This window comes from Geotrypetes seraphini, chromosome 7, assembly GCF_902459505.1.
Source record: "Geotrypetes seraphini chromosome 7, aGeoSer1.1, whole genome shotgun sequence".
Lineage (NCBI taxonomy): Eukaryota > Metazoa > Chordata > Amphibia > Gymnophiona > Dermophiidae > Geotrypetes > Geotrypetes seraphini.
Window position 1 is genome coordinate 13,925,839 of NC_047090.1, and position 26,117 is coordinate 13,951,955.

Here is a 26,117-nt window from a genome sequence, read left to right on the forward strand (position 1 = left end):
TACAAAATCATAAGTGTTCAAGGCTTGTGTGGTTAATGCAGAGCTTACAGGAATGGGGCAGGGACAAGGACAGCGACAAAACTCACGGGGACAGGACGGGGAAATTGAGTTCCTGTGGGGACAGGGATAAATTTCACCCCATGTCATTCTCTAGTCCAATGATGTTCCCAAGTGAGCAATGTTCAGCAAAGAATCGTCTGCTACTGTGATACTAGTTTCGTTTGCTGGTTATTCGCTAATCAGATCGAAAATGTTGGCAGCTCACTTGATGAAAGATGAATACAGCTGGGAGTTTTGCCCTTGCTGAGCTCAAGATCCTAATTCCTCTCCTGGCAGCTCCTCTGAATGTGTTTTCTTGTCTTTGGTTTCTGTGTTTGTGGGTATAACATGACGGGCAGCGCAGAAACCTTGGTGAATCTTGAAATAATGTATCAGGAAGGGTGAGCTGCATTGCCAAGGGAGCTGTGATGGAAGGGGAAAAATAGGGGAACTAAGTAGTCGCAAATGAAGTTTTCATGATGCCAGTTATGATCAGAAATGGCTTTGGCAAAAGCAGATTTTAAGTGTCTGGCTCTCAAAACTCATTATGAAGAGCTGATGCAGCCAGCATGAAAGCTCCTAGTCTGAAATGCAGTTAATCTTTTTTTTCTTGTCTGGATGACAGAGTTAAAGTCTAAATCCAATAATCTGCTTCTAGCATGTGGGCCTCCTTCTCCCCCCCCCCAATAAAAAATACTGTGAGCAATTATAGTACAGTCTGGTCTGTAGCTGGGCTTGGATCTCAAATCTGAGGTTCTAGCTTGACAACAATGTCTGACCTTCACTCCTGTACCTTGGTAAAAAGAAATTGAGCCAAACTAGAGTGCTTTTATAATGGGACACTGTTGCATTGTTTTCATATATGCGGCTGAGTAGTAATGTGAATTAACTGCATTAGAATTCAATCCTCTTGTAAGACTTTGAATACCTGATATGACAGCTGCCTTAGGGCAGAGGTTACTAGGACCACAATCCTTGTATGATAACTGTATGGCTTTTTTTTGTGCAGGCTTTCATATGATGAGGCTGTTGATATGGCCAGTGACCCCTTGGAAGGCTTCCATGAAGTGAACCTAGCTTCGCCCTCTACGCCAGACCTGCTCGGTGTGTGCGAGTCAGAAACCCACGAGCTACCTACCTCACCTGGTGTCATTTACTGGACTCATCCCCCTATCGGTTCCATACAGCCGAACACATTAAATGCATCTGACCTTCCCACGCAGCCTGTTTATTCATCTCCCAGGCACCTACGCTGTAGAGAAACTTCAGGGATCAGGTATGCTCCGGAAGAGGCCAGTCTTGTAAACACTGAAAAGTCTAATTTCCAGTTAAATGGTTTCAGAATATATATAAATATATAATCTCTAAAGTTATTGTTCTGATTATTAACCAAAGCCTTAAGAATAAGGAGGTATTTTTTCTTTTATCGCTACTTTCTCTTTCATACCTGTAGAGCTGAAAGGCCAGCTTTTTTAGAGACAGGCAGATGCAAAGCCACCCAGAAATTTTCAGAACCCTGTCCCGATAATAATCTGTCATCAGCATATCATGTTGGAGCAGTTCTCTGCTAGGTTATTCTGGAGCTCAAAGGGTGTAATTTTCATATTTCCTGCATAGTTACAAAGTGCTTTTTCCCTTTTGGACTTTGCAGCGAGACCCAAAAATCTGCAACATGCATTAGGCGTATGTTCGTTACTGGTTGGCCATGTTAGTGAATTGTTTCTTCAGCCTATGTTGTTTTGCTTCTTCCCTATAGAAAAAGATTTAAAATAAGGATAAAAAAGCTGCTGCTTAATTAATTTTTGGTTTTTTTCTGGCAGCAATGCTACAGAATCAGTACCTTGTTCTACCTCGGGAGCCCAACAGTGCTCACCCAAACCCAGCTGCAGAAGAAACGGTAATCGTGCTGAGAGAGAGTTCCTACAGGGTGCGACGTTGACAGATGCCTTGGACTGCTCGGATGATTTTCTTAAGCTGAGTACAGACAGTCTGTCTCATCTGCGCAGCCCGTCTGTCCTGGAAGTCCGAGAGAAGGGATATGAGCGGCTAAAGGAAGAACTTGCCAAAGCTCAGATGGTAAGGAAGCTGTGGCAGAATTTGTAAGTTATCTGATGTGAAAATGGCACATCAGCACTTCCCAGGTTTCTGTCTTGTGGAAGGCCCCTATACGTTTACTGCCTCTGTAGACCCCAGGACAGTTTTCATTTCTGTGTAACAGCTGGACACATCTGAAAACAGAGGCAGGTATTTTATCCTGAGCTTGCTTGTCCATCATCCAGGGCAATATTAACCTTTTGGTGGAACCTAGGCAAACAAGAGCATTGCGCCTCCCCACCCCCAGGTCATACTATGGATACATTACAATACAAACAGGATTCTCTGTTATTCTGGCTCTAGGGGTAGACCGGCAGAGGTTGAACCTGTAGGAAAGGAGCATTGCTAGATGAGTTCTCCTTAGGTGCACTTATTTAAGCCAAGAATACCCTGGCCTAAATGGCAGTGTGCCTAAAGGTTTTAATGGTGTAAATGGTGCCTAGCGGATGATTGACAACTGTGCTCAACGGCACCTGTGGACTGGAGGACAGAACACAGGAAATGGACAGACCTCTGCAGACAGTGTTGGCTCGCTTTCCCCACCCTCATCCCCACACACCCACTCCTTTTTTTCTGTTAACGGCTAAATTATCTGGGAAAAAATTAAACTTGGGAATAGAGAATGGCACGGGGACAAATTTGTCCCCGTTCCTGCAGGAACTCGATTTCCCCATTCCATCCCCATGATTTTTGTCGCTGTTCCTGCTACTGTCCCATTCCTGTAAGCTCTGCCTTAACCACGCAAGCCTTGAACACTTATGATTTTAAAGTGTTTGAGGCTTGTGCAGATGAGGACGGAGCTTGCAGGAACGGGGAACGATCAGGAAAAGAACTTGCTGGGACAGGAAAATGAGTGTTCGAGGCTTGTGTAGTTAAGGTAGAGCTTACAGGAATGGGGCAGGGACGGGGACAAATGTGTCCCCATGTCATTCTCTAGTTTCCTTCCCATCTCAGCATTGATCTCCAGGTTTTGCCAGCTTCCCCTGTAGATCAGTGGTCTCAAACTCAAACCCGTTGCAGGGCCACATTTTGGATTTTTAGGTACTCAGAAAAAATAATTAATGTCTTATTAAAGAAATGACAATTTTGCATGAGGTAAAACTCTTTATAGTTCATAAATCTTTCCTTTTGGCTAAGTCTTAATAATAATGTAATTTTATAGCTAAAGCAACATATGATCAAGAAACTGTTTTATTTTACTTTTGTGATTATGATAAACATACCGAGGGCCTCAAAATAGTACCTGGCGGGCCGCATGTGGCCCCCGAGCTGCGAGTTTGAGACCACTGCTATAGATTGGTTCGGTTTTGGCTTTACCCCATTGTATGCAGGAACTTATAGGTCCGATTCAGTTTAGAACCAGCAGGCAAGGTTGTTGTGCTTCTCTCTATAAAGGTTGTTGAATTTAAGAATAAACCTTTTCCTTATGCTGACACAATGATGATCCTTAGGAACTGAAGCTGAAAGATGAAGAGTGTGAAAGACTTTCAAAGGTGCGAGACCAGCTTGGACAGGAACTAGAAGAGCTCACAGCCAGTCTGTTTGAGGTTAGTTGTCTTCTCCCCCCACCCCCAAATCCCCGATTTTGAGAAGAAAGAAATACTTTTAATAATAATACTAATAGAGATGCCAAAAAGTTCAGTTTTCTGGAAGCTCTGATGGTAACTCACTTCGTAAAAACAAAAGTGAGTGCTGTGGTGTGTATAGGTGCAATGATGATCTGGGATTTACAGGCCATATCTGCTCATGTCATCTGTTAAAATATATTTTCTAAATCCCCTCAATATACGTACATGGTAAACAGTGCATTATAATTTATTGTAATTCTGTTGTTGAACAGTACATGCTAAGGGTCTGCTGATGACTTTAAAATAAAAATCTGTTTATGAAAGCATGTTGTGTAGTATAATCGATGTCTCGGCTTCTGGCAATCTGGCTAAGCTTCCTTTTCTCATGCAGATATGATTGTACAATTAATAGTTTCGGGAAGGGAGTGACTTCAGGAAAAAAGATCTCAGTTATTTTCTAAGAACTTGAAGGAAGATGGCTGCAGCTGATTTAGATAAGATTAAATAAATGTAAACAAATCGATTTATAGACCACATAACCAAAAAGTTCTATGCAGTTCACGAAAGATTAATCAAATAAACATAAGGGAAGTATAGTTTTAGAGTATATATGAGGGGGTGCTGAAAGGTTCTCAGCCCAACCAAGAAGGGAATGACGTACAGCTATGAAACTCAAAGTTATTTCACATAGTCACTCCTTAGTTCAAGACACTGAAGTTTCTGTAACCCTTCCAAAATAAACTCTGATGTCTGGTCCGCTGCTGCAATCGTCTCCAAATCACTTGAAAATTGTTGCACCTTTGAAACTCTTTTTAAGGTTTGGAAATGGAAAATAGTCAGATTTGGCAAGGTCTGGTGAGTAGGATGGATGGTCTCTGCACTGAAACCTCAAATGCGTCAAAACATTCATCGTTTTGCTAGCCTTGTGAGCAGGTGCATTGCCTTGCAAAAAGAGAACTCCTCAAGCTGCTTCGGGTCAAAGAATTTAAATTGTTTGCCTTCATGAACAATATACCAATTACAAGGAAATATATTCTCATTTTTAGTTACCTAAATCAGTGAAGGTTGATGTGCTCTTGCCCACTTTTAACTCCTCTTACCAATGTCTATTTTATCATTCCCTCTGTGAGAAGTTCCCTAACCTCTATTTTTCCTTTGTTTTGATTGGAGTGTAAGCTCTATCAAGCAGGGATTGTCTCTTACATGTTTATTGTACAGTGCTGTGTACTTCTGGCAGCGCTATAGAAATAATTAATAGTAGTTGTGGTAATTTAACTGTGCAGTGCTTTAAACTCAAGTGTACGTTCTCAGCTAATTCTTTATGTTGTAGGAAGCACACAAAATGGTGCGGGAAGCAAATGTGAAACAAGCCACTGCAGAAAAGCAGTTGAAGGAAGCACAAGGAAAGGTCGGTAACTATTTTTTTGTTTTGCGTGTTTAAAACGATGCTTTCTTGGTATCTGGCGTCAGGTTTTACAGGTGGAGGTGCCATTAGAGTTAGTTGGCTAAAAAGCCTTAAGTCAGAAGTGTAACTCAACATTGTGTTGCAACCTGGCATTCCTCTATCTATGGATCATCTGCCAATTCTCGAGTGCAGGGTTCATGTCCCAGACTCCTTTTGCAATGAATACTGTGGCCCCGATTCTATAAACTTGCGCGGGCGCATAGTGGCTGTGAATCTTGCATTAGGTACAGTTTACACATCCCCTCCATATTCGCGGGGGTTAGGGGCAAAGCCGGCCTGCAAATATAAAAAAAATCATGAATAACTTTAGGGTCGACTCTGACCCACCTCCGCCTTCCTCTCGCCTCCCAGACTTCTCCACCTTACTTACCTTTTAAAGCCTGGTGCTCTTAACGGTGAAGCAGGGCAGCAGTGATCTTCCTACGCTCCTGCCCCTGTGCAGATCTAGGAACAAAAATGGCTGCTGTGAGTTCCCGCAAGACCACGGCAGCCATTTTTCTTGCCAATTCTGCACAGGGCAGGAGCGTAGGAAGATCACTCCTGCTCTGTTTCACCACTAGACCACCAGGTTTTAAAAAGTAAGTAAGTAGAGGGAGTTGGGGGTGGGTCACCCAGACGAAAGCCGCAAGCCGCAGATAACCGAAGTCGCAAGTTCCAAACCCGCAAATATGGAGGGGGATGTGTATAGAATTAGACTTGGTCGCCAGTAGACGTCAAAACCTTAGACACCCCCTATTTTTGCCAGGGTTTTCTTGACCTAAATACTGGCGCCCAAGTCTAATTTAGGCACCTACGCGCAAAAGATGCCCAAGATCTGCCCACAATCCGCAACGAACCATGCCTACTTTCTGGCAGGCACCTCGGTCTAGGCTCCTTCCAGATTAGGTGACTACTGTCTGGTTAATTGTTTTTTAATTGCAATTTTCCATTAACGGCGCTGAGCAAACCTACTTGAGTTATTAACTCCCCACACTTTTACAAAACCGTAGCATGGTTTTTAGCCCCAGCCACGGTGATAACAGCTCCGACACTCATAGGAATTTTATGAGTGTCAGAGCTGTTAACCGCCGCAGCCAGCGCTAAAAACTGCGCTATAATTTTGTAAAAGGGGGAGGGCAAGATCGATTATGCGCACCCATCTAGGCACCTAATTGTAGGTATCTTTTATACGACCAGGGCCTGAATGCTTTGAGTGTAACTGTGGAGCTGTGTCGAATGTTAGCACTCCAGCCAAGCAGGAGAGTCCTTGGGAATTGTTAACTGTGTAACTCAAACTGACTCTGGGTCAGCGGGGATAGGCCAAGGCAGTCCTGGTTTTGTTCCAAGTGTGTCTATGGATTTCTAATTCTGCTTTTCTAAAAAAAAAAAAAAAAAAAAAAGAGTCTGTAAGCCCATAGATTGAATGGGGGGCAAACCCAGGACTGCTTCACTTTGTACTAGGAGTCATCTGATTAGGAAGATGCATGTGGCTGTTCTGCCCCACTGAATTCTAAATTAAAATGGAGTATTTGGGGGGGGGGGGATGTTTATTAGGAGTTTTCAGTATTCATGGTCAGATAGATGGCAAGTACTGTAGTCCCTGGTAAACTCTGTCCAACTTGCTCTCTTCTCTTGAATCATATATATAAATACAGTAGACTTTGTTAACTGGAACTCAAGCAACCAGCAAAAATAAGAAAAAAATCAAAGAAATACTGTAATAACTTTAAGAATGAAAATAAAATCAATTTCTGGTGTAAATTTAAGTGTAAACTTGGCACACCACACCTGAGTTTGCCCATGTTTTGCCTACCAAATGCCCAGTAGTTTGTCTGAAATAGTTGATGATATGGTATACCTGTAATATTAGTTAAACCACATCTATCCGGCATCTTTTCAATCCCCATGGGTGCAGGTTAACTGAGAGTCTACTGTACTGCTCAAATTATTCTTGAACAGACATTTAGTCAGTATTTTCCTAGCATTATTGCCGTCGTGAAGAACAGTTAAACATCTTACAGAAGTTTTTATCCCATAGGTCTTTTCTCCCTCCCACCTCCCCAAAATAATCTTTCTTGAGCTTGGAAAAGTAAAAAGTCCCAGATGTTAGGAGCACTTTTAGCCTACATTAATTTTGAGAGAAATGATAGTAGAGAGAGCGTCACAGGATTGAAAATAAGACTTAACCCAAAACGGGTAAGGTAAGGAGTTTAAAGGGGAGATATTCAGTGGGATTTAACCAGTTAGGAAGTCTCCTGCCCAGCTTCTCTTGATATTCAGTAACACCATCCAGTTAACTTTTGCTGGATTTCTGTACAGGTTGCTTTGACGCTATCTGGTTGGTGTCGAGGCAGAGCCAGGTTAGCAGTGATTTTCAGTTTACTAGCCAGGTAAGTTGCTGGATAAAGTTTATGATAGCGGTGGTCTGAATATCGACAGGCACTCAGGTAATTTACAGTGGCTGCCAAAGGCCTGAGTTAGGTCCAGCATTGAATATGTTTGTTTATGTTTTATGTTTGCAGTGTTTGTTGGCTTTATAATAGAGCATGACACGGGGACAAGTTTTTCCCTGTCCCCCACCCCCGGGAACTCATTTTCCCATCCCATCGAGTTCTTTTCCTATCCCTGTCCCATCCCTGCAAACTCAGTCCTCATCTGCACAAGCCTCAAACACTTTAAAATTGTAAGCATTCGAGGCTTGTGCAGTTAAGGCAAAGCTTACAGGAATGGGGCAGGGACAGGGAGAGCAACAAAACTCACGGGGACGGGTACAAATTTGTCCCTGTGTCATTCTCTACTTGAGTGACCGCTGTGGGCTCTGTGTTTCTTTACAGAAAGGGTAGTGGATATGTGGAACAGGCTCACCTTGGAGTTGCTGAAAAGAGACAATGGCTGTATTCAAGAAAGCCTGGGGGATAAGCTCAGAGGGAAGGGAAGGGATTATAGAGTTGTGCAGGTGATGTGGATGGGTCATATGGTCTTTCTTCTGTATTATGTTGTTGGGCTTCTGAGATTTTAAGTGCAAACGTTTTCTGAATGCTTTATTTTTTTTTCTTTAAATCATTTGTGGTGATTATGCTTTTGGTTTTGTGGTACATTTCAGGTAGAATTCTCTCCTGCTCTGTCCTCTTGGAAGGGTAGAGATATATTTGACCATAATCTAATCTTCTATTTGTGCGTTGTGCATACTTATTCAGGCCCAAGGCGACTTACAGAGAGAAGAAGGTAGAAAGAGGGCAGAGCAGGGGAAAGGGAGGAGTAAGAACATAAGAATAGCCTTACTGGGTTCATCAAGCCCAGTAGCCTGTTCTCACAGTGGCCAATCCAGGTCACTAGTACCTGGCCAAAACCCAAGGAGTAGCAACATTCCATACAGAATCCCAAGGAATAGCAAGATTCTGGAATCCCAGAGAGTAACAAGATTCTAGAATCCCCAGAGTAGCAACATTCCATTCTACCGATCCAGGGCAAGCAGTGGCTTCCCCCATGTCTTTCTCAATAACAGACTATGGACTTTTTCTTCCAGGAACTTGTCCAAAACTTTCTTAATTCCAGCTATGCCAGTGGTCTCAAACTTGTAGCCCAGGGGCCACATGTGGCCCGCCAAGTACTATTTTGAGGCCCTCAGTATGTTTATCATAATCAGAAAAGTAAAATAAAACAGTTTCTTGATCTTATGTCTCTTTAGCTATAAATTACAATATTATTAATAAGACTTAGCTATAAGGAAAGCTTTATAAACTATAAAGAGTTTTACCTCATGCAAAATTGTCATTTCTTTAATAAGACATTAACTATTTTTTTCTGCAGCCCTCCAAGTACTTACAAATCCAAAATGTGGCCCTGCAAAGGGTTTGAGTTTGAGACCACTGAGCTACGCTATCCGCTTTTACTAGAGTCTAATTAGCAGGAAGGGTATAGATAGAGATTCATTTAAATTCAGGTGTCAGAGAGAAGGGTTTTCAGTTTCTTCTGGAACAAGGTGTAGCTAGGCTCTCTTCTGATTGTTTCTGCCAGGTCATTCCAAGTTTTCACTCCCAGGAAGGTTAACATGGAGTGAAATATACGCCTGTACTTGAGATTTTTTGTGGTTGGGAGATGTAGTTGTATCCTGCTCAGGGTTCTACGAGAGAACAGTTTCTGAAAGAGTGCTCCCTCTCTTTCTTTTGTTTTTGGTGAAATTGTAGATTATTGTACACTAAAGAACTTTATATACTGTATGTATATATATGTGCAAATGATCTGCAAGAAACTGAACTATGGTTTGCTTTTGTTGATTCTCTGTTTTCAAGATTGACGTCCTGCAAGCCGAAGTAGCAGCTTTGAAGACGCTGGTGCTCTCCACCTCCCCCACCTCACCAACCAATGAGCTTCAGCCTGGCGGGAAGACTCCTTTCAAAAAGGGTCATGCAAGGAATAAAAGTACCAGCAGTGCTATGAGCGGCAGTCAGCAGGATCTCAGTGTCATACAGCCCATAGTAAAGGACTGCAAGGAAGTAAGAAAGGAAAGGGCTGAATTTGGGATGGGCTTTGTTTTAATGAGCTACTCGCCAGTGCTTTTGGTGGTTCAGGCCGTCTCTTAGGCTCCCAGAATGATTTTCGCCTAATCCTACCCAGGTCCTTGTTAGGCATAACTTGAGTCCATGAGCATTTTAATTCACAGGCCCTTCTGCTTGGAATTTGCTCCCCTTCTCTATTCCAAGTTTATTTACAGTATTTCTTGTTAATATCATCTATTCCAAGTGTGTAGACAGTTTACAATAGGTTAAAAGAAAAAAGAATAAAATATTATCATAATGTCCCTTCTCTTAAAGGAATATAAAGTTGCCCTCGAGACATGGCTGTTCACACAAGCCTTCCCACCCATGCAGAGTCATCTTCCACAAAATTGAGCCCCCTTTCATCCCCTTTATGTGCTGAGCAAATGATATTCTGCTTTACATAGCGCCTTTTTAGACTGTCCTCCAAATCTCATGCTGAGTGAGTGATATGCCTCTTTCCTACCTACCTAATGGTGTTCTTTTCCTGTGCTACTTTTCTGGACATAAACTGGGATTCTTTTCCTGCTCGGTTGAATTTATTTCTTAGATTGTAAAACCATTTAGACCTGTCCAGCACAGAATTTGCAGTAGAACAAATATAAATAAATATAAACCTTTTTTTTTTTTTTCAGTTTATTTAGTGTAACTGAGCTGAGTTTTGTAAGCAGTGCGTCCTTGTGCCGCTGGTATTTAATTAGTGCATCAATGAAAGCCACAGATTTCTTTTGTCTGTATCCCTAGGTAAAACTTGAGATACTTGTGAAGAGCTGACTCCAAAGTAACAGAAATGCTTTTTTTGGATGAGAATGTTCTTGGTAATAAATCATGAAGAAAGGGAATTAGTCATTGTGTACACGCATAACCTTGTATCTGCCATTGGTGAAATCCTTGTTTCTGTATCTGTGTTGAACAATTTTAGGAATCTGAAATCTGGTGATTTATATGAAGCCAGCTATTTTGACTTTTGTCACTTGATATGGTTATACCTTTAATTCTTATCATGAACTGTACTGATTAACGTGAAACTTGCCATGGTTGTGTGTGTTTGATTGATTGATTGTAAACCGTCCTGACTTCTAGTTTGCAACCGTATATAAAATGACATTGTTGTGATTGCATTGGATTGGATTGGATTTAATTCCCTTAATATATCGCTTGTACAGATGTATTAAGTGGTTTACAAACTACAAATATAAGAAAATAAATTTACATTACAGGACATCAATCTTTCATATAAATAACAAATTATATCACTCTTTATCACTGTTATCATTATTACTGTTTGGGAATGGCTAAGAGAAGCTCTCAGATCCTGTCTTTAAAGCACCTCAAGTCTTTTTGTTGTTTTGAAACTATAAAATGATTTTTTTTTTGTTGTTCTTTTTGCAGAAAAAAAATGACTGCTTTAATTATTTGTGAATCACATGTACTGGAAGACAAATTTTTTAATTTTGATTATAAAACAGATTCTGTATTTACTGCACGGCTTTCTCAACGCGTGCCCATTCCGTAACCGTATTGTTTGGTTTATGTCATATTCTGGAAATATGGTTACTGTAATCTGACCATCATCTACTTGCAAAATGTGTAGATTTGGGTTTGTTTAAAAAGTGTCTTTCTGGGTTTGTTTGTTAGGCTGATTTATCTCTGTATAATGAATTCAGATCCTGGAGAGATGAGCCCTCTATGGAGAGAACATGTCCTTTCTTAGACCGAATTTATCAAGAAGATATTTTTCCATGTTTGACCTTCCTAAAATGTGAGGTAAAGTATGTCTCTCCTTTTAATCTCATCATGCACTCATTAACCCTGCTTGTGATTGTTTAAAGGGCTATTCACTGCCACAGAAGGGCCATCAAACATCCAGGAGAGCTTGTGTAGAATCACCCTTCTGTTCCTCTTTCTTCCACTCTTGATGGTGATTTGCTGTCTGCCAACAACAAGCTGGCCCCTCTAAATGACCCCCCCCAAAAAAAAAACACCAAAAAAAACTCTTAACAGGGGAGAGTGTGGTACAGTGGTTAAAGCTACAGCCTCAGCACCCTGAGGTTGTAGGTTCAAACCCATACTTTGACCATGGGCAAGTCACTTAATCCCCCTATTGCCCCAGGTACATTAGATAGATTGTGAGCCCACCAGGACAGACAGAGAAAAATGCTTTGAGTACCTGAATAAATGCATGTAAACCGTTCTGAGCTCCCCTGGGAGAACGGTATAGAAATTGAATAGTCTGAAAAGCTCCTGGTAACCAGAGCTGATACTGTGATATCACAATGCCTCATTCCACCAATAAGAGCCAACCTCATCAGTGATGTCACAATGGCTTGACTGTCCTTTACTTGGCTCACTTCTAATTCATTTTGATTCTAGAGTGGTGCAGTGGTTAAAGCTACAGCCTCAGCACCCTAAGGTTGTGGGTTCGAATCCCACTCTGCTCCTTGTGACCATAGACAAGTCACTTAATCCCCCAAGTCACTTAATCCCCCCATTGCCCCAGGAAAAAATGCTTTGAGTACCTGAATAAATTCATGTAAATCTTTCTGAGCTCCCCTGGGAGAACGGTAAAGAAAATTGAACGAATAAATAAAAATAACAGAGTTTTATTTAAAATGATACGAGTTTGACATGCAGCTCAGTCAAACTGACCCTTTGGTACTGTAATTTTAAAATGTCTCTTGTCACTCTCCAGCAGAGCTTTCCCTTTAGCGTTGTAGTCATTTTGACCTTTCAGGCACCTATATTCATCTGGATTAATCAGCTTGCAGATGTTCTCCCGTACAGTTCCTCAGTAGCTATGATAGCTACTGATACCACTAATGCACACTTTTTGTGGCTTTAAAACCTGTTTCCAAACTGCCCCAAACTGTTCTACCTCCCGTTGCTGGCAAAAAAAAAAGGAAAAATAAAACAAGTGTCCCACCCCTCGGCTCTAAGTTTGTAGCACTAGAAATACAATTGCTACGACCTCCCTTTGTGCTGAAGCTAAAAAGGAAACGAGGGCCCATTACCTTGTTCTAAGTATTCCATCTAAGTATCTTCAGTGTCAGCCAAGTAGGGACCCTCCAGTGTCCACTTCAGTGCAATGAGCTGCTTCCTCTGTCTCTGCTGTCTCTACAATTCCAGCATGGCCGGAGGACCGGAGCCCTGGTCCGTTTCTCTGAGCAATCTCTACTTTGGCTTTCACTGATGGACATCTGAAGCAGGACAATACCATTTTTATTTATATACCGCCAATACCTCCATGAAGTTCACAGCGGTTTACATAAATAATTATAAAGATAAATTATTAAATAGTATTAAAATATTTAGGAATTATTAATAACAAATTCTTGAAATAAATAGGTCTTTAGGTCTTTTTTGAAAATCTTAAAATTAGATTGCTTGTTAATATTAGTCAGTAAAGTTTTCCAAAGTTGTTTGCTTGATATAAGCCCATGTGGAGTTAAAAGATCTGTTGTATCTTATATTTTTAAAGTCATTCTTTAGCAAATTCTCCAGACCGGTATAGGCCTAGATCTTTACAGATGGGTAATATCTCATCATGATCAACAGGTGGAGACTGAGAAAAGACTAAAATGATTCTAAGCCTATACCGGTCTGGAGAGTCTAAAAGAAAGAAAATTAGCAGGTAAGAACCTTATTTCTCAGATTCAAAGATGGATTATTGGAAAAATAAAAGAGTTGAAGCATATATTCTGGAGTTTCTCCAAAACGTATTTTAAATAGTATACAATAGAAGTTATAAAGCATTCACCCTTCTATACATAGCCAGTGCAGTAAAGAAATTGTGACCCTTTTTATGTTGAATGCATCAAGGTGGTGCTGACATTACTTGTCTCTTGCTCAGGATGGTAAGTGTGCTGTTTATGTGGTTGTATTCAAAGTGATGAGGAACAGATCTGACAACTGCAAAGGCCAGCACCTTTCCCACTAGGCATTAAAACCCCTCCCTTTCTTTTTCTTTATTTTCAAGTTGGCTTCAGCAGTCCTTGAAGCAGTGGAAAACAACACCTTGTGCATTGAACCTGTCGGCTTGCAGCCTGTTCGGTTTGTGAAGGCATCTGCAGTAGAGTGTGGAGGACCAAAGTAAGCCGAGATACATCCATGAGATCGAGATTTTAAAAAAAAAATGTTACCAAAAACTAACACATCAATAAAATGAGAGAAAGTGGATTCTTACCTTGGAGGAACATTATTTGCCAAGGTCTGAGTTCTTTTATATCCTTACACGTGTGAGAAGCCTGTGCTAGACAGAAGTTGGGGATAGGTTACTGTTTGGGAGAAGATGGTTAACCTGCTGTAAGACTACGTTTATTTCATCCAGAATCTATTGGTCAGATTTCTTAAATGTACCATGCCATGATAGAACCATTCTGATCTCTAATGTCTTGGTGTGGTGCTGCCTGTTTGTGCGTGTGGAACATCTCTGAGAAGAAGAAACAAAAAGAGGCACTGGAGATGTCACAAATAGAGAATGACACGGGGAAAAAATCGGTCCCCGTCACCGGACCACAGTCCCCTTCACTGCCCCAACCCTGTCCCTGCCATCCCCTTCACCGCCCCGTCCCCTTCTCTGCAGCATCCACCCTTCCCTCTCACCACCTCACCGCCCTTCAGCGGCCCGAGAATCTCCCTCCCTCCCCCTTACCTTTGCGGCGCATTAGTAAAGAAACTTAAGGGAGGGAAGGCGCGCGTCACCGGTTGCGTCAGAGGAGAAGCTTCCGCCCACACACACGACTGTAGGCAGGCAGGCTGGCTTCACCTGCTTTTGTAAGTTTTTTACAAAAGCACCGTGAAGGTAAGGGGGGAAGGAGATAGATTTGGCTATAGGTAGGTAGGTAGGGAGGGAGGGAGCCACGTGCGATCAGTGACCGCGTGCCTTCCCTCCCTTAACTGCGAGGATAAGGCCATTCACCGCTCCACTGGGCGGTGGATGGCCTTGTCCCCGTGCCCGCAGTGAGCACTTCCCCCCCATACCATTTCGGTGGGTTACCCGTGGCTAGCCGCAGGTAACTGCCACTGTGTCATTCTCTAGTAACAAATCCTTTATTTGTGAACCACACACTGTTAGCAGTATGTTGCAAGTTCATAACTCCCCTGAGGAAGGTGATGGTATTGCCGAAACTTGGATCCTAGTCGGGACTTTGTCATTTGGAACTTTGTCTGTTTTAGTGATTTTTAAAGACTCGTAAAACTTTGATGCAAACTGCAAATAAAGGATTTGTGACCACAGGTTGGACTTGACATCTTCAGTGCCTCTTTTTTGTTGGTTCTGCTTTGCTTCGAGGCTTGGTACCTTCCTTCCCTTTCCCTGTAAACATCTCTGAGAGACATCTGATGGTGGTATCTGCAGGTCAGTGGTCTGCTCCAGGTGCCGTCTTGGTGGGGGCGCCGACACCTCTCCGCTCCCCCCACCTTACTTTCGTCTTCCCTTCCCCAACCCCCATACTCACCTCTTTGAATCTTCGCCAGCACGAGCAACTTTTTCAGCCTGCTGCTTGTGCCGGCCTGGCTCCCCTCTGAAATCACTTCCAGGTCGCAGGGCCAGGAAGTGACGTCGGAGGGAAAGCTGCTCGCGCTGGCAAAGATTTAAAGAAGCAGCTGAAAACATATTTATTTGCTAAAGATTTTTTATTAGTTTTGAAGACAAATGTACTTTATAGTTTGTATAGTGTGAACTTTTTATTAGCGCTATGCTAGTTTTAGTGAATATAGCTGGAAGAATAGGATAGAATGTGTATTTTATAATATGTTGAGTATGTTTTGGTTGCGTATGTTTTCTACTGTAACCCACTTAGGTAATAAGCAGGGAAAACATTTTTTAAATAAATAAGTTTCCTGATGTGGGAGCGCAGAGACATTGAGGACTTCTCCTCGCCTCGGGGGAGGTTCTTTCAACAGGTGTGGGAGCCCTTCTGGACTGACATGACTCCTTTGGCACGGAGTCGACTTTTGAATTCTTGATGCTTTCCGAATCCTTCTGGTGACTTGTATTAGATTCATTACTGTTGGTTTATTTGCTGGATAGAGAATAAAAGGGGTGGGGTGGGACTTTCTATTGGAGATGAGCTCTGTTTTCTTTTTGAAATTTGAGCTTCCATTTATCTGTAAGTGTTTTTTGTACCTATGTTGTGTTGAGCTCAATACAAATTATTTGAACATAAATAAATAAATAAAGAGATATGGGGGAAGGGAGGGCGCTAGTGTGGCATTGGGGGGAGGAGGAGAGGAGGTCCTCCTACCCTCGCTTACACCACTTCTGCAGGTGTTACACAGGTGGTGATGAATTTGCAGCTATCAGTGAGAAACTACAGGTTTTTCAGTGGCCAGTAATGTCCATGTATATTGGTGAACAATGCTTACTGTTCTTTTGGAGGAGACATTTATCTTGCAGAATGGACAGGGGGCAATCTGCTGAGAAGGTGGTCTTCTCCTCTCCCTTGAGAGCCTGGGAAGGGTTTTACGTATTTGCTTCCTGTTGTCCTACTTCCAAATCTTTTGCGCTACTGAACGTTACTGCTTAAAATTGTAGATCCAAGAACCTCCATGAAAGAAGGTCTTTCCCATCGCTGCCGCCAACTAGCCTCAGTAGGCATCTGCCTACTGGCTGGGGGTGTTTCAGTTCTCATTTGTGGGATAAATTACCTACACTGAAAGGGTGGCACTATGGGACAAAGAGTTTAAGTGTCTGCTATCGAAATCTATTTCTTAATTTCATGATAGAAAACAGCTTAAGACTTTTTTGTGTTTGAAGTTTTTCAGTTCTTAAAGACTAATTTATCTGTCTACCTGAATTTGTATTGTAGCTAGTCTTTTGTAAACCGCATTGAGCTCTACGGTAATTGCGGTCTAGAAATAAATTCTTATGTTACGTTATTTGGATGGTGCTATCCAGCCTGTGCAGATTCACTTGCAATCCAAGCAGATCCAGATCCAGCTTCACCACCTTAGGCAAATTGAAAAAAAACAACAAAAAACCCTGCGTAAAGAAGTTTTCAAATGACTTAATTCTGAAAGAGCAAACAAAATAAGTTTGTAGACTTGAGTTAATTAGCGTTTATGTGGATACATTTGGCTTGGTTATAGAATTGCAAAGTTGGACCACGTTGGGTGAGATCTGTTTTTGCAGGACAGCCAGATGAGAATTTGACTTGAAATCACAACGAAGCTGTCGGAGTGAAGGGGGAAGTGCAGATGAGGCTTTTTTAAACTCTTTCCAAAAATACTAATACTAGGAGGCATGCGATGAAGATTTGGAAAATATTTCTTCACTCATCATGTAAACAAACTCTGGAATTTGTTGCCAAAGAATGTGATGAAAGCCGTTAGCTTAGAGTTTAAAAAAGGTTTGAATAATTTCCTAAAACAAAAGTCCTTAAGCCGTTATTAAGATGGAAATCCACTGCTCATTCCTAGGATAAGCAGCATAAAATCTGGGTAGGCCACTGCTGGGCATAGACATATGTAACCTTTTACGGCAATTGCTTTGTTCAAAATGTGTGCTACAAGACCAGATTGTCTAGCTTTGATGACTTGAGGATGAAAAGGGCCTTTACATGCAGGAAACATATTAATTCTAGTAGCACATCTGTGCACAGAAGAATTGCAAAGGTGCACCTGAACTCTTTTCTTTCATTTACAGGAAATGTGCATTGACTGGTCAAACCAAGGCATGTAAACACCGAATCAAACTGGGAGACTCAAGTAACTACTATTACATTTCTCCTTTCTGCAGATACAGGGTGAGAGCCATTCTTATGTCTTTATTGTAATATTGTATGTGGAGGTTGGAGAGCCATGTTGACCTTTAATTTGTAACAAGTCACTCACATTGCATTATTTTCCTTGTGTTTAGATTACTTCTGTATGTAACTTCTTTACATATGTTCGGTATATCCAACAAGGGCTTGTGAAGCAGCAGGATGGTATGTGTTAAACTTCTTTTTTTTTATTTAAAAGATTTTTTTTTCATGCATTAAATAACTAACATTTTGAAATGCCTTTGGACTTGATTTTCTCTGGTGAATGCAGGGCTGTGGAGTCGGTAGATAAATGTTCCGACTCTGACTCCTCAGTTTTTTGTACTTCAGACTCCGACTCCAGGTACTCGAAATTTCCTCCGACTCCAACTCCTCGACTCCGACTCCACAGCACTGGTTAATTTTCAGATCGTTAAAATGGAATGTCAAGTTGAGAGAAATGAGCATTTTCGACACCACCTTCTTTTTGCTTTTAATCAAGGTTCTAAGGCCGCAGAAGCTGCACGCAACATTTGTGCTGTGTATATAGTGAGTGCTATAGCTGAAAGAATCGCTTGTGATTGGTATTCCAAGTTCAAAAATGGAGTCGGTAGATAAATGTTCCGACTCCGACTCCTCAGTTTTTTGTACTTCTGACTCCGACTCCAGGTACCCGAAATTTCCTCCGACTCCGACTCCACAGCCCTGGGTGCATGTCAGCAGAGAAAGCAAGACTTCTTTAGCACTCTCCAGACCAGTAGAGGTTAACTTTACGAATGGGTATATATCTAATCATGACCAGCAGGTGGAGACTGAAAACAAAACTTTGGGACAGTATATACTATCCTCCCTTCTCTATTTCCCTCAGTCTTCTTTCAGTCTCCAGCAGGTGTTGAGTGATCTGTACCCATCTCTCTTGGTAGGGCTGTTGGAATTTGTTTAGGGGTTTATTGTCCCTGTTTTTGGCCGGACGGAGCTTGGTCGGGCCCTGTTTGGGGGTCCGTCCGACCTCGGGGGTGTCAAACCCGGCGGGTCACGAGCGGGGTCCCTCCCCCCACTTCCTCCACCTCCCCACATTTTTTTAGAGGAGCCTCAGCAGTAAGCCTTGCCCCCTAAGTCAAGCAAGGCATATTGCTTCGAGAGCCTGTGGAGTCTGTTCTGTAAAAAAAAAAAAAAAAAAAAAAAATCCTGAGGTAGTGCTGGTCTGAAGGGTTGTTTCCCTTTAAGAAAACTGTATTTTACTGTATTTTTTCATGTAACCAGCACTTTTTTATAGCTAGGTCGCGTCTGGAGCAATTGTGCCCTTCTCCGGGGGAGTAGGCCACAATTTTAGTCCAGCCGCGAGGCACTCGCGGCCGGCCTGAACTCGGCGGTTTGGGTCGGTGAGGTGGTGGAGCTCCGTCGGCAGCGGCTGCAGGCGCCCAGAGCTCCCCGCCGATGGTGCCTCGCGAGTCGGCTTGGAGCAGTGGGGAAGCCCGGTCTTCCACAACCGCCCACGGAGGGATTCCCCGAAGGATTCCCTCTCAGCTGATTTTTTGACAGCTGATGCCGACTTGCCTGTCTTAGCGGCTGGGACTGTTCAGTCTTCTCAGCCGCTACAGGCCATGGAGGGAGCATTTTTGGCGGGAACTTCGCCATTTTCTTTGTCTGGCCCCTCCATTTTGTCTGCAACCTCAGGTGACCTTCCCCCTGTATGGCGAACACAGGGGCAGGTTTCAGCTTGGACCCCTGCTGGGGCAGGGAGTCCCTGGGGACCCCCAGGGGTTTTTTGCCCCCAATTTATTTTCTTTCTTTGTGCGGACTTTTGGGGGTCCCACGTGCGCCTGGGGGGTTTCGGGGGGGGTTTCCCTCCGCGCCCCCTATGGCTTTGCCTCCCTCTTTTCGTTTGGCGTCCCCTCTTCCTCCTCCCTCATCCAAGCGCCCGCGGGGGGGCTTGGATTGCGAATTGGTGGGCGGAGGAGCGTGTTGGCCTGGTTGAGGACCTGGCTGCTTTGGCGGGCTTCCAGGATCCTCTAGAGGGGACGCCTGTTGGCAGCGGGGCGGCGGGTTTCCCGTCTTCCAGAGCAGATGCGTCCGTGGTGCGCTTTTTTATTCAGAGGGATGAGCTTTTAGACCTGTGTAGCAGGTCTCCTTGGTGCTGCATTTTTGCAGTGGCGCCGCCGGAGACCCCGCGTATGGGGGCCCCTCTGCTTCAGGGGGTCTGTCCTGGTTCCCGCTCTTTTCCTGTGCGTCAGGATTTGCGGGATTTTGTGTTGGCGCAGTGGCCTATGGGCGCAGTTTCGTTTGGTGTGCGCCTTGGCTCTTGGGTATCCCGTCCCGGAGGGAGGTAGGGCTACCTTAATTTCGCCAATGGGGAACGCGGTGGTCTCGGCACTTCCTAAGCGGCATACCGTGCCTGTTATGGACGGTTCTGCTCTTAGGGTCTCGGAGGCGCGTGCGTTAGAGACTCTTCTTAAGTATGATTTTGATGTCTCTGCCTTTGGGGTCCAGGCGGCTGTTTGTGGGGAGCTAGTCGCTCGCGCCGTGTTTCGGTGGGCTGAGCGTGTCCTGGATCGGGAGTCTGATGACTGGTCTCTAGTGGATCAGGAGGTAGCGAAGATTGCGATGGCTGCCTCGTTCCTCTCAGATGCTCTTTATGACTTGGTGCGGATTTCGGCTAAGTCTATGGCATGGCCGCGCGGCGTATTTTGTGGCTGCGCGCTTGGGCGGCGGATTCTGCGTCCAAAGCTAAGTTTACTAAAGTTCCCTTTAGGGGGTCTTTTTGTTTGGAGAGGAATTAGATGAGTTGATTCAGACTCTGACGGACTCGAAGGTGCCCCGTCTGCCTGAGGACCGTGCCCGCCCTGCGTCTAGGTGTGGGGCTGCCCGGGGGCGTTTGCGGGAATTTCGCAAGTATCGCCCGGGGCGTGGGGCTGCTTCTTTCCCGGCTCAGGGTTTTTCCCGGGGTCGGTTCTTCCAGCGCATGCAGCCCTTTCGGGGGGCCCGTCGGGGGGCAGGGAATCCCTCCGCCGGTTCCCCCGCTTCCCGTCCTGCGCAATGACTCCTTGCCGGCGCCCCCTTTGGTTCCGGTGGGGGCCCGGCTGCGCAAATTTTTCCCCAAATGGGCCGAGATCGCGTCCGATCAGTGGGTCCTTGAGGTGGTGCGGGACGGTTACGCTCTGGAGTTTACCCGCTCTCTGCCGGACCTTTTCCTCGCTTCTCCATGTCAGACTCCATGGAAGACGCAGGCTTTTCGTCAGACCCTTCAGCGTTTGCTAGATCTCGAGGCAGTGGTGCCGGTGTCCCCTACGGAGTGGGGCACCGGCAGGTACTCCATTTACTTTGTGGTGGCCATAAAGGAGGGGACCTTTCGGCCCATCCTGGATGTCTCTCGATCTGACGGAGGCCTACTTGCAGGTTCCAATTCGGGCCTCTCATCAGCACTTCCTTCGCTTTGCGATCTTGGGGCGGCACTTTCAGTTCTGTGCGCTTCCCTTTGGTCTGGCCACGGCTCCTCGGACGTTCACCACGGTAATGGTGGTCGTCGCGGCAGCCTTGCGGTCGGTGGGCATCCTGGTTCTCCCCTACCTGGACGACTGGTTGATTCGGGCAAAGTCGTTGCAGGAGAGCTCCCGGGTTACGGCTCGGGTGGTGGAGTTTCTCCGGTCGCTGGGCTGGGTGGTCAACCTTTCCAAGAGTCGGTTGGTCCCGGCTCAGCGTCTGGAGTGCCTTGGGGTTATGTTCGACATCTCCTTGGGGAAGGTCTTCCTTCCAGAGGCCCGGGTGAGCAAATTGCAATCTCAGATTCGCCTGCTTTTGGCGTCCCGGGGTCCTCGGGCGCGAGATTTCCTCCAAGTCCTGGTGTCAATGGCGGCGTCCCTGGACGTGGTGAGGTGGGCGCGGGCCCACATGCGTCCTCTTCAGTAGGCTCTGCTCCGGAGGTGGTCTCCCCGGAGGCAAGATTTGGATGTTCCGGTTCCCCTGCGAGGCTTGGCGCGCTGCAGTCTGCGCTGGTGGCTCCGGACCCCTCACCTGGTTCAGGGGGTGGGTCTGGATCTCCCGCAGTGGACGGTGCTCCTTACGGATGCGAGTCTCCTCGGTTGGGGGGCTCAGTTTATGGGCCACTCAGCTCGGGGCACCTGGTCCGCGGAGGAGGCCTCCTGGTCGATCAACGAGTTGGAGACCAGAGCGGTCAGGCTGGCGCTGTTAGCTTTCCACTCCCTTTTGCTGGGCAAGTCGGTCAGAGTCCTGTCGGACAATGCCACGGCGGTGGCTTATGTCAATCGTCAGGGGGGCACCAAGAGCACTCCTGTGGCGCAGGAGGCGGCTCGGCTCATGGTTTGGGCGGAGTCCCATCTTCTGGACCTCTCGGCTTCTCATATAGCCGGGGTAGAAAATGTTCAGGCAGACTTCCTCAGTCGTCACTTCCTGGATCCAGGAGAGTGGTTTCTCGGCGCCGGAGCGTTTCGGTTGATAGTGCAAGATTGGGGGCAGCCCCTGATGGACCTGATGGCCACGAGTGGCAACGCCAAAGTGCCCCGCTTCTTCAGTCGTCGCAGGGAAGGGCTGGCCGAGGGTCTGGATGCTCTGGTCCAGCCGTGGCCAACGGAGGGGCTGTTGTATGTGTTCCCTCCTTAGCCGCTGGTGGGCAGAGTGCTTCTTCGCATTGTTCACCATCCTGGTTTGGTGGTGCTGGTGGCTCCGGATTGGTCTCGACGTCCGTGGTATGCGGATCTGGTGAGACACCTGGTGGCGGTTCCTCTTCCTCTGCCTCTCTCGGACGACCTTCTGATGCAGGGTCCCATTCCCTTGTTCGACCCGTCTCTCTTCTGTCTTACGGCGTGGCTCTTGAAAGGGGTCGCCTTAGCAAGAAGGGATATTCAGACAAGGTGATCGCTACACTGTTGGGGTCCCGGAGGCTTTCTACCTCTCGGGCTTATGTGCGGGTTTGGCGTCTCTTTGAGGAATGGTGTCGGGCGCGGGGAGTGACCTCTTTTCGCGCTTCTCTGCCTAACATTCTAGAGTTCTTGCAGGATGGCCTGGATAGAGGCCTGGCTTGGTCTTCTCTCCGGGTTCATCTTGCGGCCCTGTCGACCTTTCGAGGGTTGGTGTCAGGTCAGCGTTTATCGGCTCTTCCTGATGTGATTCGGTTTCTGCGGGCGGCCAAGTTGCTTAGGCCTCCCCTTCGGCCCTCGGTTCCCTCTTGGGATCTTAATCTGGTTCTCTCTGTTTTGGTGCGCCCGCCTTTCGAGCCCTTGGACGACTGTTCTTTGAAGGACCTTACTTTGAAGGCGGTCTTTTTGGTGGCCATTACTTCTGCTAGGAGTATTTCTGAGCTGCAGGCTTTCTCTTGTAGGGCTCCCTTCTTGGAGTTGTCTAGGGAGCGGGTCGTCTTGCGGCCTGTTCCTTCCTTTCTGCCGAAGGTTGTTTCTCTTTTCATGTCAATCAATCGGTGGTTCTCCCGGTCTTGGGTGGTCGGGAGGGCTCTTCTGAGCAACGGCAGCTGCGCAAGTTGGATGTCGGTCGGGTCCTTCGCTCTGATGTGCAGCGGACCCAGGAATTCCGGAAGTCCGATCATCTCTTTGTCCTCCTGGCTGGTCCTCGTCGGGGAGCTGGCGCTTCTAAGGCTACTATTGCGCGCTGGATCAAGGAGACGATTGCTTCCGCTTATCTTCTGAAACAGCAGCCTGTTCCGGAGTTTCTCAAGGCTCATTCCACTCGGGGTCAGGCGGCTTCTTGGGCTGAGTCGTCGCTCGTGCCTCCGGTGGATATTTGTAAGGCTGCGGTTTGGTCCTCCTTGTATTCTTTTGTTAGACATTATCGGGTAGATGTTCAGGCGCGTCGGGACGCGGTGTTCGGTGAGCGTGTTCTGGTATCGGCCCTTCGGGGGTCCCGCCCGTGAGAGGGACTGCTTTGGTACGTCCCATTCGTAAAGTTAACCTCTACTGGTCTGGAGAGTGCTAAAGAAGGAGAAATTAGGTTCTTACCTGCTAATTTACTTTCTTTTAGCTTCTCCAGACCAGTAGAGGTCCCCACCCTGTCTGTTGTTGTTGTTGTTGTTGGGGCTGTTTTCGCGGGCAGTTTTTGTTTTTTGCTGCGGGTTCTAGTATTTTTCTAGGGCCGGGGAGAATTAAAGAACAGCGGCTGTGGCTCGGCTGGCTTAGCTGGCGAGCTGTGGGGACATTTTCCTTCGGGTATTTCTCCTCTGCATTTTCCAACAGCATTTGGGTATGTTATTTGTTACTCCTGTTCGGAGTATTGTTTTCTTCCTGTTTTCCAGTTCTTGGTTCTGCTTGGCTATTCGGCAGACTGAGGGAAATAGAGAAGGGAGGATAGTATATACTGTCCCAAAGTTTTGTTTTCAGTCTCCACCTGCTGGTCATGATTAGATATATACCCATTCGTAAAGTTAACCTCTACTGGTCTGGAGAAGCTAAAAGAAAGTAAATTAGCAGGTAAGAACCTAATTTCTCCTTTACAACCATGACAACCCTGTTATGAAATAATTGTTCTCAGATGCTAGTAATTGATTTGCTGTTTATATTTAATTGGTTGGCCTTCCACGCCTGAGCTACGAACACTGCCTCTGCAGCGTCTCCAGCTCCAACCAACCTAGGGAATGTAATGCCAGATGGAGGATGGAGCCAGGGATGATCTCTGTGGCCATGTGCAGCACATAGCACCCGGCCCCATGTCTGTATCTATAACCATGCGTTCAGCGTTTCTGCATGAACTCTTCGGTAGAGCAGGATTTTAATAGAGGATCAAATTTACACTAAGTGAAGGGATTAGATTTGTGGCATTGATTCAGTTTTTTCAGGGGTTGTTGGCTAGAAATGTACTTACACAGATTGAAAAATGCAAAATGAACGATCTCGGCACAGATCTTTATTAGTATCAAATGCTGTATTAACTTTGAAACAAGCATGATTTCACTTATGTGCATGTGTGTGTTTTCTTCTCTTTTTGACAGTTGATCAGATGTTCTGGGAAATTATGCAGCTGAGGAAAGAAATGTCGTTTGCTAAGCTGGGATATTACAAGGAAGAGATTTAAATAGTTCTGTTGGCTGGAGCACGTGTGACTTCTCATTGAAGAATATATATAATTCTGAAATGGCAAATGGTTTTATTGTTAATTATTTATTTCAAAGGAGTTGGGTCCAAAATCTTCCTTTTTTTAAATTTTATTTTTAATTTCCTCCTTTAGACAAATTGCACTAACAAGTACTGTGATTCTTTTAAACTGACCTTCGCTGTGTGCTGACATAAAGCTTTAGTTGAGCAAGACATGTAAGCGCCGATTGTCCATTATGTTTGCAAAATAAAGAAATAAATCTGGTTAAATGATGGATTGAGTTTACTCTCTGGGAGGGTATATATATATTTAGTAAATATGATCATATGCGGTAGTTTTTGTTTCAGTCTGACATGCATGTTGAACAGAGACACGGCAGTCATTTCATCTCTTTCTGGTCTGTCCACTTCCTGCTCAGTGCTGAAAAAGAGATTTACCTTTTCAAAATACAGTGATACATTGGTTTGCGAGCATAATTCGTTCCAGAAGCATGCTCGTAATCCAAAGCACTCATATTTCAAAGCAAATTTCCCCATAGGAAGTAATGGAAACTTGGACGATTCGTTCTTCCTCTCCCCCCCCCCCCCCGTCCCTTATCCCTTCTTCTCTCTGTCTTCTTGTGGTCCAACAGTTCTCCCACTCCCTGTTTCGGCATTTCTTCCTCTTCTCCCCTCCCCTCTCCAACTAGATCCAACATTTATACTCCCCTCTCTTTCCATCCCGACAGACCATCCCTTCCCTATTTCTATCTCTCCTCCATGGTTCACCTTCAAGCCTTCCATCAGCTGAACAGCCGCAGTCATACAACTACCTCCCGCCAGCATCGCAGCATTCCCTCGGCCAAGCTCCGCCCCCCTTTCAATTCCATTTCCTGTTTCCGGCGGAGCTGGATGCGGTATAGGCAAAAGCGGTGGTGCCAGCGTGGGTTAGTGGGTGCTGTTTGCCGGCGTCCGCTAGAGGTAAAGGTTTGAAGGTGAACTACGGGGGAAGAGAAGTCGGTTCCCGGGGTGGGGTGGTAGCAGCTCAGTTTGGGGAGTGATGCGCTCGTTTATCGAGACAACGCTTGTTTTCAGAGTTAAAAATCTGCTGGAGTGTTTTGCTCATCTTGCAAAACACTCGCAAACCGCGTTACTCGCAAACCGAGGTTTGACTGTAATTCATTTTGTTGTTTACTTGCCGAACCATAAGCTGTAATTTTTCAGTTCTGATAGGAATGTACAGTCTCGGTAAACGGATGTTTTTTGGGCATTTATAAGAGAGAACAACCCAAAAGGAAAGAAAAAAAAAACACCCCACGAACAGAGAAGACAAACTAAAGAAGGAGTAGGGAAGGGACTGAACACATCAACCCAAGGAATAAATATAAAGCCTTCCTCAGGGATCGGCCTGTGGTTTGAAAAACATATACAAACCGTGTGAAGCAAATAAAACATTGATACATTTCTACAGAAGCTGAAACACGGACCGTGTTGGTCCATTAAATCCACAGGTTTTACATATATGATTTGATTTTATGTTTATTTTTGCTTATAATAAAATTGTATTTGTTCGTTGGGGTTGATCCATTTACAAGAGAAACAGCCAGTCATTTTCAGGGTCTCAGCAACACATAGAGGAGAACTTTGTATGGAACATT

The 26,117-nt window shown here is 45.1% G+C and overlaps 1 protein-coding gene across 4 annotated transcripts in view; it reads left to right on the plus strand.

Moving 5' to 3' along the window:
- The window catches only part of RAB3IP (RAB3A interacting protein), a 36,246-nt gene extending 11,491 nt beyond the window's left edge, over positions 1-24,755 (plus strand). For all 4 annotated transcript variants that reach the window (XM_033951922.1, XM_033951923.1, XM_033951924.1 and 1 more), the window contains 10 exons: positions 1,049-1,315; positions 1,860-2,115; positions 3,585-3,680; positions 5,032-5,109; positions 9,438-9,641; positions 11,322-11,450; positions 13,660-13,772; positions 17,329-17,428; positions 17,542-17,611; positions 24,378-24,755. In XM_033951922.1, coding sequence (XP_033807813.1) covers positions 1,074-1,315; positions 1,860-2,115; positions 3,585-3,680; positions 5,032-5,109; positions 9,438-9,641; positions 11,322-11,450; positions 13,660-13,772; positions 17,329-17,428; positions 17,542-17,611; positions 24,378-24,460 — 1,371 coding nt within the window. In that variant the 5' untranslated portion in view covers positions 1,049-1,073 and the 3' untranslated portion in view covers positions 24,461-24,755. The remainder of the gene's footprint in view (positions 1-1,048; positions 1,316-1,859; positions 2,116-3,584; positions 3,681-5,031; positions 5,110-9,437; positions 9,642-11,321; positions 11,451-13,659; positions 13,773-17,328; positions 17,429-17,541; positions 17,612-24,377) is intronic.
- The last annotated feature ends 1,362 nt before the right edge of the window (positions 24,756-26,117 follow it).